Source organism: Oryzias latipes, chromosome 21, assembly GCF_002234675.1.
Source record: "Oryzias latipes chromosome 21, ASM223467v1".
In the NCBI taxonomy this organism is placed as follows: Eukaryota; Metazoa; Chordata; class Actinopteri; order Beloniformes; family Adrianichthyidae; genus Oryzias; species Oryzias latipes.
In genome coordinates this window covers 11,108,911-11,124,315 of record NC_019879.2, presented here as the reverse complement: position 1 = coordinate 11,124,315, position 15,405 = coordinate 11,108,911, and the positions used below count along the sequence as shown (strand labels likewise).

Genomic DNA, 15,405 nt, shown 5'->3' with positions numbered 1-15,405 from the left:
AGCATACCAGACAGAAATGAAGAGCTTTTATTTTCGTATCTTCAAACAAATGTCTCAGATGAAACCAGCAACACAAATGAGTTAAAACCTAACAGCTGAATCTGAGATGAACTGCTCACAACAGCAAAAAGTCCCATTTCAACAACACTTCAGAACTAAAATCTATAAATAAAAATATATAAATCACTGAAGAAACCTGTCGGGCAGGAAACCTGAAAAACAAAAGTGGAAAAAAATATAGGTAAACATTCAGCTTCAATACCTTGTTTATTCACAAAAGAAACAAGTATTCAGATTTTAATTCCTTTTTTTTTTAATCACTTTTTCACAAAAAGCAGACTAATGTGCGGTGCGTTGTCATGGTAACTTCTGAGCCAGCACAGACCTCGACTGCAGCTGTAAAGGAAAGCGATATATGCTGATCATGATAGGTTAAATAAAGCATCAGTTCAGAGAGAAAGTTCACCTCCAACTGCTCGTTTTTGTCCAGATGATGAATCCAAAGTTTGTTTTAAAGAAACCAGTGCAGTGATATAGAACATTTAGGCTATGTGACCGGAACTTCTTTTTTAGACGTGCATTATCACTTTTTAATGCACACCCAGCAGCCAACCAAAATCGAGTATTCACCCGGACAATGATGTAAAGATAATTATTATAATCTGTGGGAACGACATATTTGGAGTAAAAACTCCTGGTTTTCTCTGTTAAATGCAGATTTCTCAAAGGCTCTTCTGTTTCTCACTGGATTTTTTTCTGCAAAAACAAACTTTCCAAATAGGTTTGGTTTTTTGTTAACTTTGCTATCTTCGGGGGGTTTCAATTTAGCAGTCGGCACTGCCACATTAAAAAAAAGTACTGGATGTATTTTCCACACACGACTGGACATGTGTCAAGAATGAGTCAGATGTTCGATTATAGGTCGTTTTTTTGTTCCCTGCAGCTCGTACCAACTGCCAAATGGGGGTTGGGGACCACTGTTTTAATGAGTGGTATCAGATTTCAGCATTTCTCCATCAAAGACCTACATTTGCTCGACCAGCAGCAGATGTTCCAGATCAACTTCACTCCAGCTCAGCCAGTCCTTTGTTCACCAGGCCCAGGTGGACCAGCTCTCCATCCTTGTTGTAAAGCTGCACAACCACATCAGGCTCTCGAGCCTAAACAGCATGTCCAAAAAAAAGAACACGTTGACAGAGAGTGCGTGCTTTACCTCTAGATAAGTAACATGCTAAAATGGAACAGCATTAAATACGAGTCCGTTTTCTCATCGTCCGATTCTCCTGGTTTCTTACGACAACAGTAGCTGTGATGCTGCCGTGCAGCAGGTCGATCATTTCCATTGCAGCTGCCACGCTCCATCCGGGGCTGTAGGGAAGAACGTCTTTCTGCTGGCTGATGGTTGGAGCCTTCAAGCCGGCAATTCGAACTTTCAGCACCTGAGTTGGAAACTTCAGCAGATCTGCCGGCATCTGACGCAACCTGGACAGAGGAGCAGAACCTCAGATGTCTGATCATGTAGACCACAGTAATCCCCAAGTGTTTCCTCATAGTAGCAATTAAATAAAATGTATTTTAAGGTGGTTGGTTCAATTATTTTGCCAGTATGGATTATGTTTAAAGCATGACAAAATGCAGAGAAAATACAGTTGTGGTTTTCTTAAAACTGAAGTTAAAACAGTTAATCAAAATCAATTTACGAGGGGATTGTTAACCGGTTTCAGGGTTCAATGAGGAGCATTTGTGAAAAACAAATAAAAAAAAGCTGCAAAACCCGAAATTTCAGGGGAAAAAATTCAAATGGGCAGCAAGGCTCCCAAAAACGTAATTCAAACTTTCTGGGTTGCGTCTGACGTCCAAACACTGCCTATAAGACAACATCAGAGAGGACACAGCATGGAAGTGTGAGGCCTGTGATGGGCCTCACACTTGTGTTCAACTGAACAGAAACTGTGGCACAAAGAAATCTGTACATTTCACCTGGGGGGGTATTCCAGAAAGCAGATTATGTGAGTTACCAGGGTAAGTTTGAGGCTAAGGAAGCGGATAACCTCAGCTTTCTGTTCCAAAAATTGAAGTTTGTTTCAGGGTATGTCAAGTTGCCATAGCAACTCATGCTCTGAACATAACCTGGTCTGGAGCAGGTTTAGTTGAAGGTTAGTTTGTTCTCAGAGAGGTGAAGCAGCATGGCGTGTCCGTTTGAAGATGATTTAGTGGATGAAGAAGCTCAGATAATACTTTTCCCACTGTGGGAGAGTAATAAGACCACGTATGGATGTCTAAAGATAAACTTCTTTCCATTAATCTAACTTAATTATTTGCTTCAGTTAAGATAAATAACTTTTATTTAGTTAAGTCAGCTTAAAAATAACACGTAGTTATCAGACAGTTATTTCACTTTCATTCAAAATAAATAAATTAAGTAGGAGTAACTTTGGTGCTGCTGTTAGGTCGGCACTGCAAGGAATTGTGGGATACCATTCCCTTTGCCTGTCTGGACGGATTTGGGTTTAAGTGTGGGTTTTTGACCAAATGTGTTTAGTTGTTTAGCTGTTTAACTGTGTATTGCTGAGTTATTTTACCCTGTTATGTTCAATTCTTTCTGCACCATGAGTGAGAGGGAGGAATAGGATGATGAGATTATATAGCACTCCTACTGTGTAGTGCTGCAATGAAAGATTCAGAGATATGGTATATGGTTACAAAATGAAATTCCATTTTGTTTCATTCATTTTAATTTTATGAAAATGAGAATATCTGCAGGCTCAAACTTAGACATATGAGAGTTCAAGAAGTACAATAAATGATGATGGAAAAACATTTAACTGAATTGGAGTAATATGTCATTTAGTTAGATAAATATGTACATTTGAGTTGTGAAAAAATATTGAGTTGTTACCAATTGAATTAATTAATTTAAGTTAGATAATTTTTACATATATATACATCAAAATGAAAATAGAAATGAGATAGAAACTCCTGCATTTTCTTTGTCCGTTCTTTTTCTCCAAGCAGAAACTCTTTCTTTTGCTGATGCAGCCGTATTACTTATTTGATGGACGTATAATCTTCATACGCCGTCATCAAAATCTCAGACTCCGTCTCACTGAAGTTTAGCGCTCTTTTTTTCTCCACGCGTTTCCATGGTGACTCCGGAAATCGGCGATCTATTGAGAATGTCTTCATGTACCTTCCGTGCACGAGCATTAACCCAGGGTTACCAAGTCGAGCGTAATTACGCCCACTCATATCCGGTCTTTTGGAACCGACATACCCAGAGTAAGCAAGTTCAGGCGGACTTCAGCCAGAGTTCAGGCTTAAAGTCACGGAAGTTTAAACATGCTTTCTGGAATACCCCCCTGGACATGTTGTCTTGTACCTACATTCAAAAACATGTAAATTAATTTGCGGATAACTTTTGTTTCGTGTTTTTTTTTAAGTTACACTAGAAACTTTTACTCTATGTATTAAAAATGATTCATTGAATTGCAAAAGTGCAACATAGGCGAGGTTGTGCCGATTAAAATGATACAAGGTAATAGGTAAGGTAATAGAAATTACAGAGGTAAATTCTAAAATAGACAAAAATAGAGATTTAGGCTCTAAAGGGTTAAAAAAAAGTTTGGCTAAAAGGTAATGTAATCCAGGATTAAAGGTGAAAATGACACAATGAGGGAAATAATTTAATTGTTTTGGGCATTTTCATTCATTTTCAGTGATCAACATATCATCCTGGAATATGAGGAGGTTTCATCTGAATCTGTCAAATTGTGATCACCACACCAACCTTATGTAATGCTTTGCATGAACGTCTAACAACAAGAAATGTCTGGACAGTCTTCTCAACAAACTCAAAGCTTTCCTCCAGTGTGGTGTTAAGGTCAAACTGTGGTGCAGTGTGCAGATGTCATACTTTCTGGGGGGGAGTGCGTCATCCGAACCAAAGTCGACATGCTGGACCAACAGTGTGACGGGTTCCAAGCTGGTGATCTGCAGCAGTTTGGCCCGGTAGTACTTCCCGTCGCTGTATTCTGCCAGACATGGATAACCTGGAAACAAGAGTTCCAACTTTCAGGAGGATCTGGTTCAAGATTGAGATCACAAATACTTTGTTCTATCAGCACTTGGTTGCTTTAAAGCTTCTTTATTACCAGTTATTACATGTTCTCATGACTTATAAGGAGCATCTTTACCCAAATAGAGATCTGATGTCTGAGAGCAAAAAACTGAAGGATTACCACTGTTGAAGCAGGTGAGCGGCGGCAGAGTGCTGATGTTTGCATTGATTCTGAACAAAGCCTCTTCCAGAGTCTCTCCCTCAACTTCAGTGTCAACAGCTCCCTCCAGAGGCCAAAGAAACACCTGCATGATGGAGACTTTCAGTTCTAACTTAAAAGACCCACTCCAATCATCTTTTGATCTAACAGTCTTGTAATAGTCTTCCTAGTGCTCTTCTAATTATGATTGTGCCATTTTTAGCCAAATTAAATATATGTGTTGTTTTCTAGGACATAGTTTCTGCACAGCAGCAGGAGTTCATTAGAAATTCACATCTGAGTTGTGAAAGGGACCTTTGGAGCGGAGCAATGTTGGCCCCCTTCCCCTCCCCGTTGCTCAGGGCTCTGTGTTTACATGCTCTCCAGCTAGCTTACAGCCCCTCACAACCTCATAATAACATTATTGGTGCTACAAAAATGGTGAGCAATATTGGAGCTATCCAACCTTACAGCTTTGATCCAGAGTCCAGCTCAGACGAGGAAAACAAAGACGTACATGGATCTATTTCTCTGCAGGTGGAAGCATCAAAATGGAGCGGAACAGGGAGCCAAATGTCATTTTTTATCTGCTCCTGATTTCTTTGAACAAAGAAATACTCAGTAATGCAATAAGGCTTGATTTTCTCTATGCATGTCCTCCATCATCAGAAAAATGCCACAAGAACATATTAGAAACACCCAAAACCTGATTTTTAAATGTTTTAAATGTTTAGATGTTTAATAATTTACAAATTCTTTTGAATTCTTTCAAAATTTTTGAATCAAATATAAACGTTGATATAGAAATTCTCATAAATTTTGTTATTTAACCCTTTAGAATTTTATTTTTTCTGTTTAGTTCATAATAACCATCACACACTGGTAATATTGACAACAGCATTTACCACAGTAACCGTAAAGTAAGCAGATACCTCATTAGGGGTACACAGATGCTTGACCTGGACTTTGAAGTGGTCCCCCTCCTGTGGCAGGTTTGGGGAAACAAAAGGCCCCAACATGGGCTCCTGGGTTTCTACAAGACCCTGCAACATAGAAAAATACTACATTAGTCAGGGTCAATCCTTTTGGAGGCTAAAACAAGAAAATGTCACTTCTAAATTCTACAAGTGCTTTTCCCATGAAATGAGACTGAAGGAAACGAGAGGATGCAGCTTCTGCAGGGAAGATCCTCAACAAAAGAAAACTTTTGTTCCTACATGAATAGAACTTGTCAGAACATTTGTAAATCTCATTCATGGGAACAAAGAGCTTTACTTTAGAGAAACAGGATATTAAAGGTTCATCTAGACCAGGGCTGCTCATTCCTGGTCCTCGAGATCTACCACCCTGCCTGTTTTCCAGCTATCCCTGCACAGCTTGCTGCTAATTACCTGGACAACTGGAGACATCTGATTGAGCTAATCAGCCACTAGCAGGGCTTGGAGATCTGGAAAACAGTCAGCAGCCCTGATCTAGACCAGTGTTTTTCAACCTTTTTTGAGCCATGGCACGAAAATCCCGTGGCACACCAGCATCCAAAAAAAAAAAGAGAAACTCATAGTCTGTATTGATGTACAGCCCCTCTGCAATCTCACACGCATTTTTGTGATAATTATTGTGGCAGAAAAAGCTGGAAATTGCAGCTGTTTTTTCTAAAAGATGTAATAAAAGTTAAGTTAGAAGATTTAAAAACTGTTTGTGTGTGTTCGTTGTGGTTTCAAGACATTTAACAAGAAAGACTCATTGTGCGCTGAGACGCTGTCACTTTAACCCAATGCATCATGGGAGATGTAGAGTGAAAACTGCCACAGAGGGGCAGAAAGACTGAGCTTCATTGTTTTGTTCACTTGTTCCACGGTCTGATACCAGATTCTGTGGAAAGCTACACCGCTAAAGACGAGCTTTAGCTGGTATTTTTGTTGGAACCGAGAGACTTTATCAGCTAAATCGGAACAAGGAAGTGAAGACTTTAACCACTTCTGATTGGTCAGACTGATGAAGAGTGATTGAGCCTCCAAGAATGATTGGTGGAGACAGTTAAAGGGACGGGACTTTTCCGCAAACAAATGAAGCTACGGCTAAATCGCGGTGCCGTCATTCTTATCAAAGTGTCTTTAATAGAATCACATTAACAGAAAGTATTTTATGAACTTTCATATTCCTAACTACTCCGTGTTTTATTCGGGCCTGTTTGGATGAACAAAGAGTTGATAACCTGGAGATGGTAAATGTTTTTAGATCAGTGAATGAGGGCAATTTCCCATCTCCCACGGCACACTACACCGGTTGAAAAACACTGATCTAGACGATGTTCCTTTGCAGCATTTTCCATTTTAACAGCTGATCAGAACTTTGGACAAACACACAAATAAATTAGGTTTTTGGAAGTTCACAGATTCCTGTGACACTGAAGCATCACTGCATTTTTAGACAGTTTTGTCATTTTAATGACAAAACTTTGTTATGAATTGATTTTTCTTTCAATTTTTAAGAAAACCTGTAAAATAAGTTACTACCTAAATATTAATACGCCTTTCATTGTAACAAAATGGTCAAATGTATTTTATTTTTAATCACAATGTTAAGCCCTGCAACTGTATCTCATATACAAGTTTACCCAAGCAAATTCATAGTGCTTTTATTTTGGTGACTTAAAATATATATGCTCTTAAAGGTCAAAGTCAACATTGTGTGATATTTACAACAAATATTTTTTAGTATAAGAAAAACTACTTACAATAAATGTGCCTTAACCAATAAGGTTCTGAAAGTATAGTTGAGGAAATAAAGTGCTATTTATTTCCAACATTCCTTAAAGTAGCTTCTCCAGTACTTTTAAACAGTTCAGGAATCTGAACAGTGCGTCAAAAAATAAATAAAAAAGAAAGGAAAAAAACAAACAAATTCTTTCCAGAAACATAACCGGAGAAGGAAAACGCTTTAATGTGGCTAAGATGGTTTATTTATACGACAGTCTGGGGAGCAGCTACAATTTTTGACACGCACAAGTAAAAACGCATTTCACCACTCATCGCCACGACGTTGGGGTTTTTTCAGAGCGTTGTACACATCACTGTGATGCATCAGGTCGCTAACTAGAATCTATTGCTCTGAGGTTCTGCAGAACTTTGGCCAGCTTTGCCGCTGTGCAGAGGCACTGCTTCACTTATTCTTATCAGAGTCCGAGGCTAAAAAGAACCCCAATCTGTGTTTTTATATGATACTGGGAGAAACACAGTTTTGGTTCGGTACACATCCTAAGTAAAAAGTAAGTTGTGCATGTCTCATAACAACAAAAGAAGCTGCTTCTGGCTGAGATCTTGTAGTTGTTCTGTGTGGTGTAGAGCAGCTCAAAGAGGCTCAGTGCTGCCAACTAGCGGCCGGGTTTAGGTAGAAAACAAGAGTCAGATGCTGAAGGACGCTTATAAATAAATAAATATTGTCCTGACAGCATTTTAAATTAATAAAAATATCGCCAAATGAAATGCCGTGATACAATCGCCGAATCGTTTTTTTCCGACACACCCACTGTACAGTCACAGGTGTTTTTTTAAATAAGTAGTTGTTAGAAGGTATTTCTATTTTTTCTCATTTATTTGTTACACTCAGGTTTGTACCTCTGTGGTAATATCCCAGACATCCAGGATTGGGGTTGGAGGAATGGCTGTGTGCTCCTGCAGAAACAAAAAGAACACGTTACTGAGGAACAAAGATCTGGATTTAGAAACCGCAACAGAAGCTAAAAAACCTCTTCTGCTGCAATGGCTGCATCCACAGAACCATGCCCGTGGTGAGACAGGATCTCATTGAGATTCAGGCCATCTAGAAAGATCTGCACGGTAAGAGGCCCTCTTGGATCAGCTGGCAAATCCTAGCAAACGTGACACAAAATGAACAGTAATGCTGGTTAATAATACATTTTCTTGTATTCATCTTCTACCAAACTGTTGTGTTAGAGGTGTAAATATCACAGAAATGGTACCAATATTTGCACGTCAACAAAGCGGTTCTGCAGCAGCTCCCTCAAGAAGGCGACGGTAAACTCCTGCCACCTCCCGCCCAGCTGAGGGGAAAAACAAACCCCATCAGGCTCATTCATCAATTACAACATCAGGACCAAAACAAGACAGTGGAACATTCTTTATAGTGACTTCCTCAATCACCTGCAGCTTCAACAGATAAAACAGTCTCTGAATCTGGTAAAAACTGAAACTCCTTTAGCTCAGAGAACCATCTTTACTTCATGTTGATCAACTACCTTTCATTATTTACATCACTGCTGTAGAGTATAACATGTTTTATTATAAATATGGATTTTTTTTGTAGATATTAACTAAGTCAGAAATTTCAAATATCTTGGGGAAAAAAAACAATTACAGAAAAGCTTATATTTGATTTCAGGTCATTGGAGCACTTTAAAGATTCTTGAGTATTTTTTTTTAATAAAGACCCACTCCAATGAAAATTGTGTTTTTGGTATTTTTAACATGTTCCTGTAGCATTTTTCTCATGATGGAGGACATAAAGAAAATTACGTTTAAAACTGCGTGTCTGAGTATTCTTCATTCAAATTGGGATGAATCAGAAGCAGACAAAAAATGCCATTGGAGAAAGAGCTCATTTGTGATGTAATTGTTGCATAAAATCTACAATCATAGGCCACAAGTTTCCTGCTCCGCTCCATCCTGATGCCTCCACTTGTAGACAAATAGATTCATGTACGTCTTTGTTTTCCTGGCCTAACCTGGAATCTAGATCAAAACTGTACGGCTGGATAGCTACAATATTTCTTGTTATTTTTTGTTGCACTGCTAATTTTACGGTTGGGGGTGTGAGGAGCTCTAAGCCAGTGGAAGAGAGTGTAAACTAAAGGACGATGGGAAAGTAGCGTAGGCTTACTCTGCACAAACAGTCCCACCCAACACTCAAGAGTCAGTTTTCTGATGATCTGTCGCTCTGCAGAAACTGTGTCCTAGAACATGACACAGGTGTTTTGATTAAGCCTAAAAATGGCATAATCATAATTAAAAGACCACTGGGAACGCTTTTAATATAGATCAAAGCAACATCGGAGTTGAGCTTTAAAATGTTTTGGCATTTTTCTGACTAAGGGGGAGGAAATGATCAGAAATTGCATTTCTGATCATTTCCTTATTTTTAAAATTGTGAGTCGCTTTTAAAATATTTTAAAAGTTTTATATACATTGTAAGTAAGGGTGTAACAATTAATCGAATATTCAATTAATCAATTGTTATTCCTACGATCCAACCTGATCGAAGCAAGTTGTTCATAGAATCGACCGATACCATTAGAAAATCGTTTCAAAATGAACTATATATATTGCAAAATACCATTTGGATTGAGACACAGTAGGTTTATTTTACTAAAAACAATCAAGTGCATCACAGCGGACAACACGCATGTGATGACAGCAAAAACTGATCCATCCATCTTCCAGTCCAATGTGTGGAAACACTTTGAATTTAGCAAAGACATGTGACCATACAGTGTGCTAGAATGTTATAATAATGTTCCCTTTGGATTATTTGGATGTGGGAAAACAACAGTGGACTGAACTTTAGCTAAATTAAAATGTGACTGGATTTGCCCTTCACTCCTATTTACTTGTTTTTACACATATTTCATTTACACTTGATTATCCTTTAGAAATCCAAGGAATCTGGAAAACTTCTCCTGCACTGTTCAGTACCAGGTGTTCATCTTTGAGTCACACTGGTTGAAGTTTTGGCTAAAGATGTCCTGGATTGATTTTAGGTTAGTGAATCTGATCGTCCAAAATAAAAAGCATTTGAAAGCAATTACAGCAATGAGATTCCATTTGAACAAAAATGATATATTACGTTTTATTGTTTAAATTGTACATGAATTAAAGTAACCCTTCTGAAAGAGCAGGAAGGATGTTTGTTTCCGAGCCAAACTAGTCTCTTTAGAAATGGATCCATGATCAGAAACTTACAGGGTTGATGCCGTGAAGCTTACAGGGTATACAGAGCTGAGGGACATCAGCACACAGCAGCACTGGGTACACATGAGCCATCGGGATGTTCTCCACAAACCCATGATCCACATATTGCACCTGTTTGAAGACAAGCAGCAACTATAGTCATCAAAGTCCCAACTGCAGTACAAGCCTGGAAAAGAACGGTGTCCCTCTGTAGGAGAAAATGAATAGGCCATCTGGACTTTGCTTTTTACGATGAAGACGTTTCAACCAAATCTGATTCACAGATAGACAGCAATGTGATTAGAGAAAAACTCACAATATGATCGACTAAACAAACCTAAAACCAACAAAGTACAAGATGTTTTGGAAACTAGACAATGTTTAAAGAAACTTCTGTTCCAGGTGCTGTGGTCCATTCCTCATGAACAAATTGATCCGAGTGTCCTCTCCAAATGATTCTGCTCCTCAAAGATGTTCAGCTGGATTTGGATCATAAAAAGAACACTTCCGAGTGCTTTGTTTTGTTCTCAATCATGTTTGGGTTCTGGTCATTTTCCAGTTGAAGGCCAAACATCCTTTCCAAACTGGAACTCACCACCATAGAGTCGAGACCTTAACTCTAACAAGAACCTTTGAGGTGTGTTAAAGAAGCTGTTCCACCTTCCACGCTATCCTTTGAAAAAATGATGATGTGAAAGTGGATAAATATTGGACTTAGCAGAAGTTTATGGAAATGATCTGACAATCAAACCTGGAAATACTGGAAGGATTTTTTGACACGGCATGTTTCTCTACAGAAAAAGCTGCAAAAGCTGAGTTTAGATTTGAATGGTTTAGCTGGATTTAATTGATTGATTTGGATAAATCATCACACGATCCAACAATGCGAGTCAAATAGGGAAGGTGCAGACTTCCTGGGTGACCAGGAGCAAGTTTTATGTGCAAGTTTGTTCGACCATTTTCCATATGTTCAATGATAATGTTTGCAGAAGAGGCTGCATTTCAGAAAGAAAAAGGTTTTCAACATAAACAGAATTCATTAAGAAGAATGACTGGAGCGCTGTGATGCTGCTGACCTCAACGTTTCCTCCCAGCACGGAGAGAATCTGTCCTCTGTACCACAGCGAGTCCGATCCAAACACAGCACAGCCCAGAACAGACTTCCAGGTGTAGGGCTTTGGTTCGGGTAGAGTCTTCCAGGTCTGCTGGATCCTTAAACAAAGCTGCTGCAGCTGACACTCTGACACACATACAGCATGTTCAGAAGCAGCAGCGTCATGACTTAATATACATACATAATGACACCAAGAATTGTGAGGCCGTGCTTTATCAGTAACCAAGATATGTGACTTTATAAGTAAGTACACATAAATAATAGCTCTTATTATTAATTGTTTGATTAAAACTGAGACTGTTGTGTACTTTCGAGTGCAACTATGATAAATGTGAAATTGATTATGCATCAAAACAGATGCCAACAATTTCCGTTAGTGAGTGAAATGACAAGCATGATGCTCGTTTACGTCAGATTTTTTTTTTAAACGGTGCACAGTCATCACAGCAATGTGTGGAACTGTAATAGGGCAGAAGGCGATGGGTGTGAGACCATGTAAAATGTGTACAATAAAGTACACACAAACCTGTGAACATTTCCTGATAATGGTAGGCATATATAAGGCATATATAAGGGAAAATTAAGCTGAAAATTAGATTTCGGAGTATTTCTTTATTCAAACTGTTGTAAATCAGGAGCAGATGAAAAAAATGCAGTTTGAAAAAAGCTTATTTGTGATGTATTAAATTTACTGGGCCAGCCACAAACTCCCTGCTCTGCTCCATTCTGATGCATCCACTTGCAGACAAATAGATCCATGTACATATTTGTTTTCCTCGTCTGACCTGGTATCTGAATTAAAGCTGTTTGGCTGCATAGCTCCACTATTGCTTCCGTTTCTGTTGTACCTCTAATGTTAGGTTGGGGGTGTGAAGGGCTAGCAGAAGAAGGGTGCTCTCAGTAATGAAGAGTTGAAGGGGGGTTGGGTTGCTTCATGCCAACAGTCCTGCCCACAACTCAGACACAGGTTTATTGATTCTGGCTTAAAAACAGCATAATCATGATTAAAAGACCACTGGGGCCGCTTTAAAAATAGATCAAAACATGATCAGAGTGAGACTTTGAAAGTTTTAGTTATTTACAGTCGAGCTTCAGAATGATAAAGGTTTGCAAAAATCAGAAACTTTTGGATCTAAGGATGGCCTCCAACATGGGATGGTGCTGCAGACTCTGAATACATAAAATTTCTCACCATGGTTTGGTTTGTTTTCAAATGGCACTTAAAAAAGGAAATGGTGTAAAGCACGGCTGTTGGACTCCAGGCCTTTAGGGCCGGCATACCTGCTGTTTTTTTTTTAAACAAGGCCCAACTTGCTGCTGATCAACCGGCTCAGCTGTGTTTTGCCAATGGCCCTCGAGGCCCTGGAGTTTTGACACCTATGGTGTACAGGTACTTCTGTTTTTATGAACGACAACATTTCTGTTTAGTGAAAATTATTTAGGCTAATCGGTGCATAAAATACAATCTTATCCATAAAATGATATGCATGTGGTATGTGCAGCAGGTCTTGCAGAATGATGCAAAAAGCTGTAAAATGTGGTTCTGCACAAACAGGTACCTAAATCTTGAGATCTGCCATAAATGACACCGTCATCTCCAACAGCAGTGACCGTCATCTGGATGTGGCCCGGAGATGGCAGCTGTGGCGCGTTGTACAATGAAGTCTTAACCTGCGGTTGCACACAAATAGTGGGGATGGTTATTAAAAATAATCATGCATTTTGTGGTACAAGCACCAAATTTGGCATGGATGTACCTTGGAATCCTCTCTATCAGAAAAACACATAAGCTAGAAGAAAATCCAAGATTTTAAAATACATACAGTGGGGGGGGGGGGGGGGGGTATATTCAACCACCAGCTGTGCAAGTACTCCCACTTAAAAAGATGAGGGGCCTGTAATTTTTTTTTTTTTTTTTAACTTGTCCTGTCCAACAGCTGGGCAGACAGACGAGAGCTGAGGGCCTCTTGTGTTGGACATATTTTGCTTTAACAAGAGGGGTTATTAATCTTCTGACAAACCAAAGGTATGTCTGAATAAACCCCTTTTGTGATTGAGGCCAAACTTTATTAATTTCAATCATGTCTGAAAATCTTTGGTGTTGGACCGGACGGAAAAGGAAAGAGGGGAAGAAGAGAGAGGGACGCTAGAGAGAGGGGGGGGTAGGGGGTGATAATAGGAGGGGAAGGGGGATAAGACCATGAAGCAGCATACAGCAACAAGTTTACTGGTTGTTAATCATTATGGTAAGGTTCAAATGCAGTACAAAAAGGGCGGGGCCCGTCCACACACACACTCAAATGTTATAAACACACCTGCTAGCTGCAAAAATGTCCACCTGTCGGCATGTACACAAAACAGATAGTGTTCACACACGCATACTTATGCCTTAAAACCAACTAGTGTGAAACATTTCAGTCATTCAGTCATGCAAGCTATTAGTGCAAAGGTGAGCTAACACCAGTGCTCAGGTGAGGTTTTATGTTCTTCTAAAATGGATGGTGGAACGTGAAAAGAAGGAGGGAGAGTGCCCAGCCATACCCACCCCAAGACCCCCACCGCAGCAGCAGCGGCAGCCGGAATCCCCCCAACGCCACACGGGAACCGGCAGGGAACAACCGCCGCCCGGGCGACCAAGCCCGCCACCCAGGCCAGGGCCAGCAGGGCCGCCGCAAGGCCCCCAGAGCCAGAGGCCAGGAAAGCACGGAGGGAAAGAGAGCGCCGCCCCAGCCCAACCAGGAGAGCAGCCCCCCCGCCGCGCCGGGAGAACCCAACGCAGAGCCCCACCGGAGAAGGATGCCCACAGCCCCAAACGAGCACCCCACCACCACCCAGGAGTTCCGGGCATCCCCCCGCCCCAACCCCAGGTACGAGCCAGGACCCCCCAAGGGAGACCCGCTCCGCACTCCAGGCAGCCATCCGCCCGGCCCACGGTTGGTCCAGGGAGGAGCGAGGCAGGGGGCCCGCCGCCCCCGCCCAGGAGGGGGGAACCCCGGGGAAAAAAAAGAGGGCCCACAAGGGGTGTTATAAATATGGCCCGACCAGGCTCGGCCACAGTTGGAAATTTGGCGGGGCCCAGCACTCAGGAGCAAGGACCAGAACCCACCCCCCAGGGACCAGACACCCCCGGCTCAGATGTAATGTGAACTCCCCCACCGCGCGGAGAGAGCACCGCCGGGCCCAGGAAGCCGGCACCCCGGGGACACGGCCGCCGTTGCAAAGGGGCCCGCACCCCCCACCAGGGAAGAGGCAGGGGACAGATGGACCCAGGTCCCACCTTCAGGGGCCTGTAATTTTTGTCATAGATATAACTCAACTATGAGAGACAAAATGAAAAAAAAATCCAGAAAAATCACATTGTCGGACTTCTAGATAATTTTTTGGAAAATATGGTGGAAAAAAGGTATTCAGTCTCCAACAAAAGTTCAACTCGATGCTTTGCTGTATATATATCCTTTGTCTGCAATGACAACAGTCAAAGATTTTCTGCAAATCTTCACAAAGTTTTCACAAACTGTTGCTGGTATTTTGGTCCATTGCTTCATGCAGATCTCCTCTAAAGCAGTGATGTTTTGGGGCTGTTGCTGAGCAACATGGACTTTCAACTCCTTGCAAGACTTTCTATGGGGTTGAGATCTGGAGACTGGCTAGGCCATTCAAGGACCTTAATGCTTATTACAAAGCCACTCCTTTGTTACCTGGGAAGTGTGTTTGGGATCGTTGTCACCCTCAAAGACCCAGCCACGTTTCATTTTCAATGCCCTTGCTGATGGAAGGAGGTTTTCAATCAAAATCTGACTATACATGGCCCCATTCATTCTTTCCTTTACACGGATCAGTCGTCCTGGTCCCTTTGCTAAAAAACAGCCCCAAAGCATGATGTTTCCACCCCCATGCTTTACAGTAGGTATGGTGTTCTTTGGATGCAATTCAGCATTCTTTTTCCTCAAAACACGACAACGAGGAGTTCTGACCAAAAAGTTCTATTTTGGTTTCATCTGACAGTCTCCAAATCCTCTTCTGGATCATTCAAATGCTCTCTAGCAAACTTTAGACGGGCCCGCACATG

The 15,405-nt window shown here is 40.9% G+C and overlaps 1 protein-coding gene across 3 annotated transcripts in view; it reads right to left on the bottom strand.

Annotated features, from left to right (window-relative positions):
- Positions 1-9: 9 nt before the first annotated feature.
- rnf17 (ring finger protein 17) overlaps positions 10-15,405 on the bottom strand; it is a gene marked incomplete at its 5' end in the record, with an annotated part of 42,284 nt that continues 26,888 nt past the window's right edge. For 2 of the 3 annotated variants that reach the window (XM_023950859.1, XM_023950861.1), the window contains 12 exon segments: positions 10-212; positions 1,029-1,160; positions 1,296-1,482; positions 3,914-4,049; positions 4,239-4,362; positions 5,189-5,299; positions 7,874-7,930; positions 8,005-8,127; positions 8,239-8,319; positions 10,235-10,354; positions 11,299-11,462; positions 12,896-13,007. In XM_023950859.1, the coding sequence (XP_023806627.1) occupies positions 1,065-1,160; positions 1,296-1,482; positions 3,914-4,049; positions 4,239-4,362; positions 5,189-5,299; positions 7,874-7,930; positions 8,005-8,127; positions 8,239-8,319; positions 10,235-10,354; positions 11,299-11,462; positions 12,896-13,007 (1,311 nt within the window). 3 annotated transcript variants of the gene reach the window in all.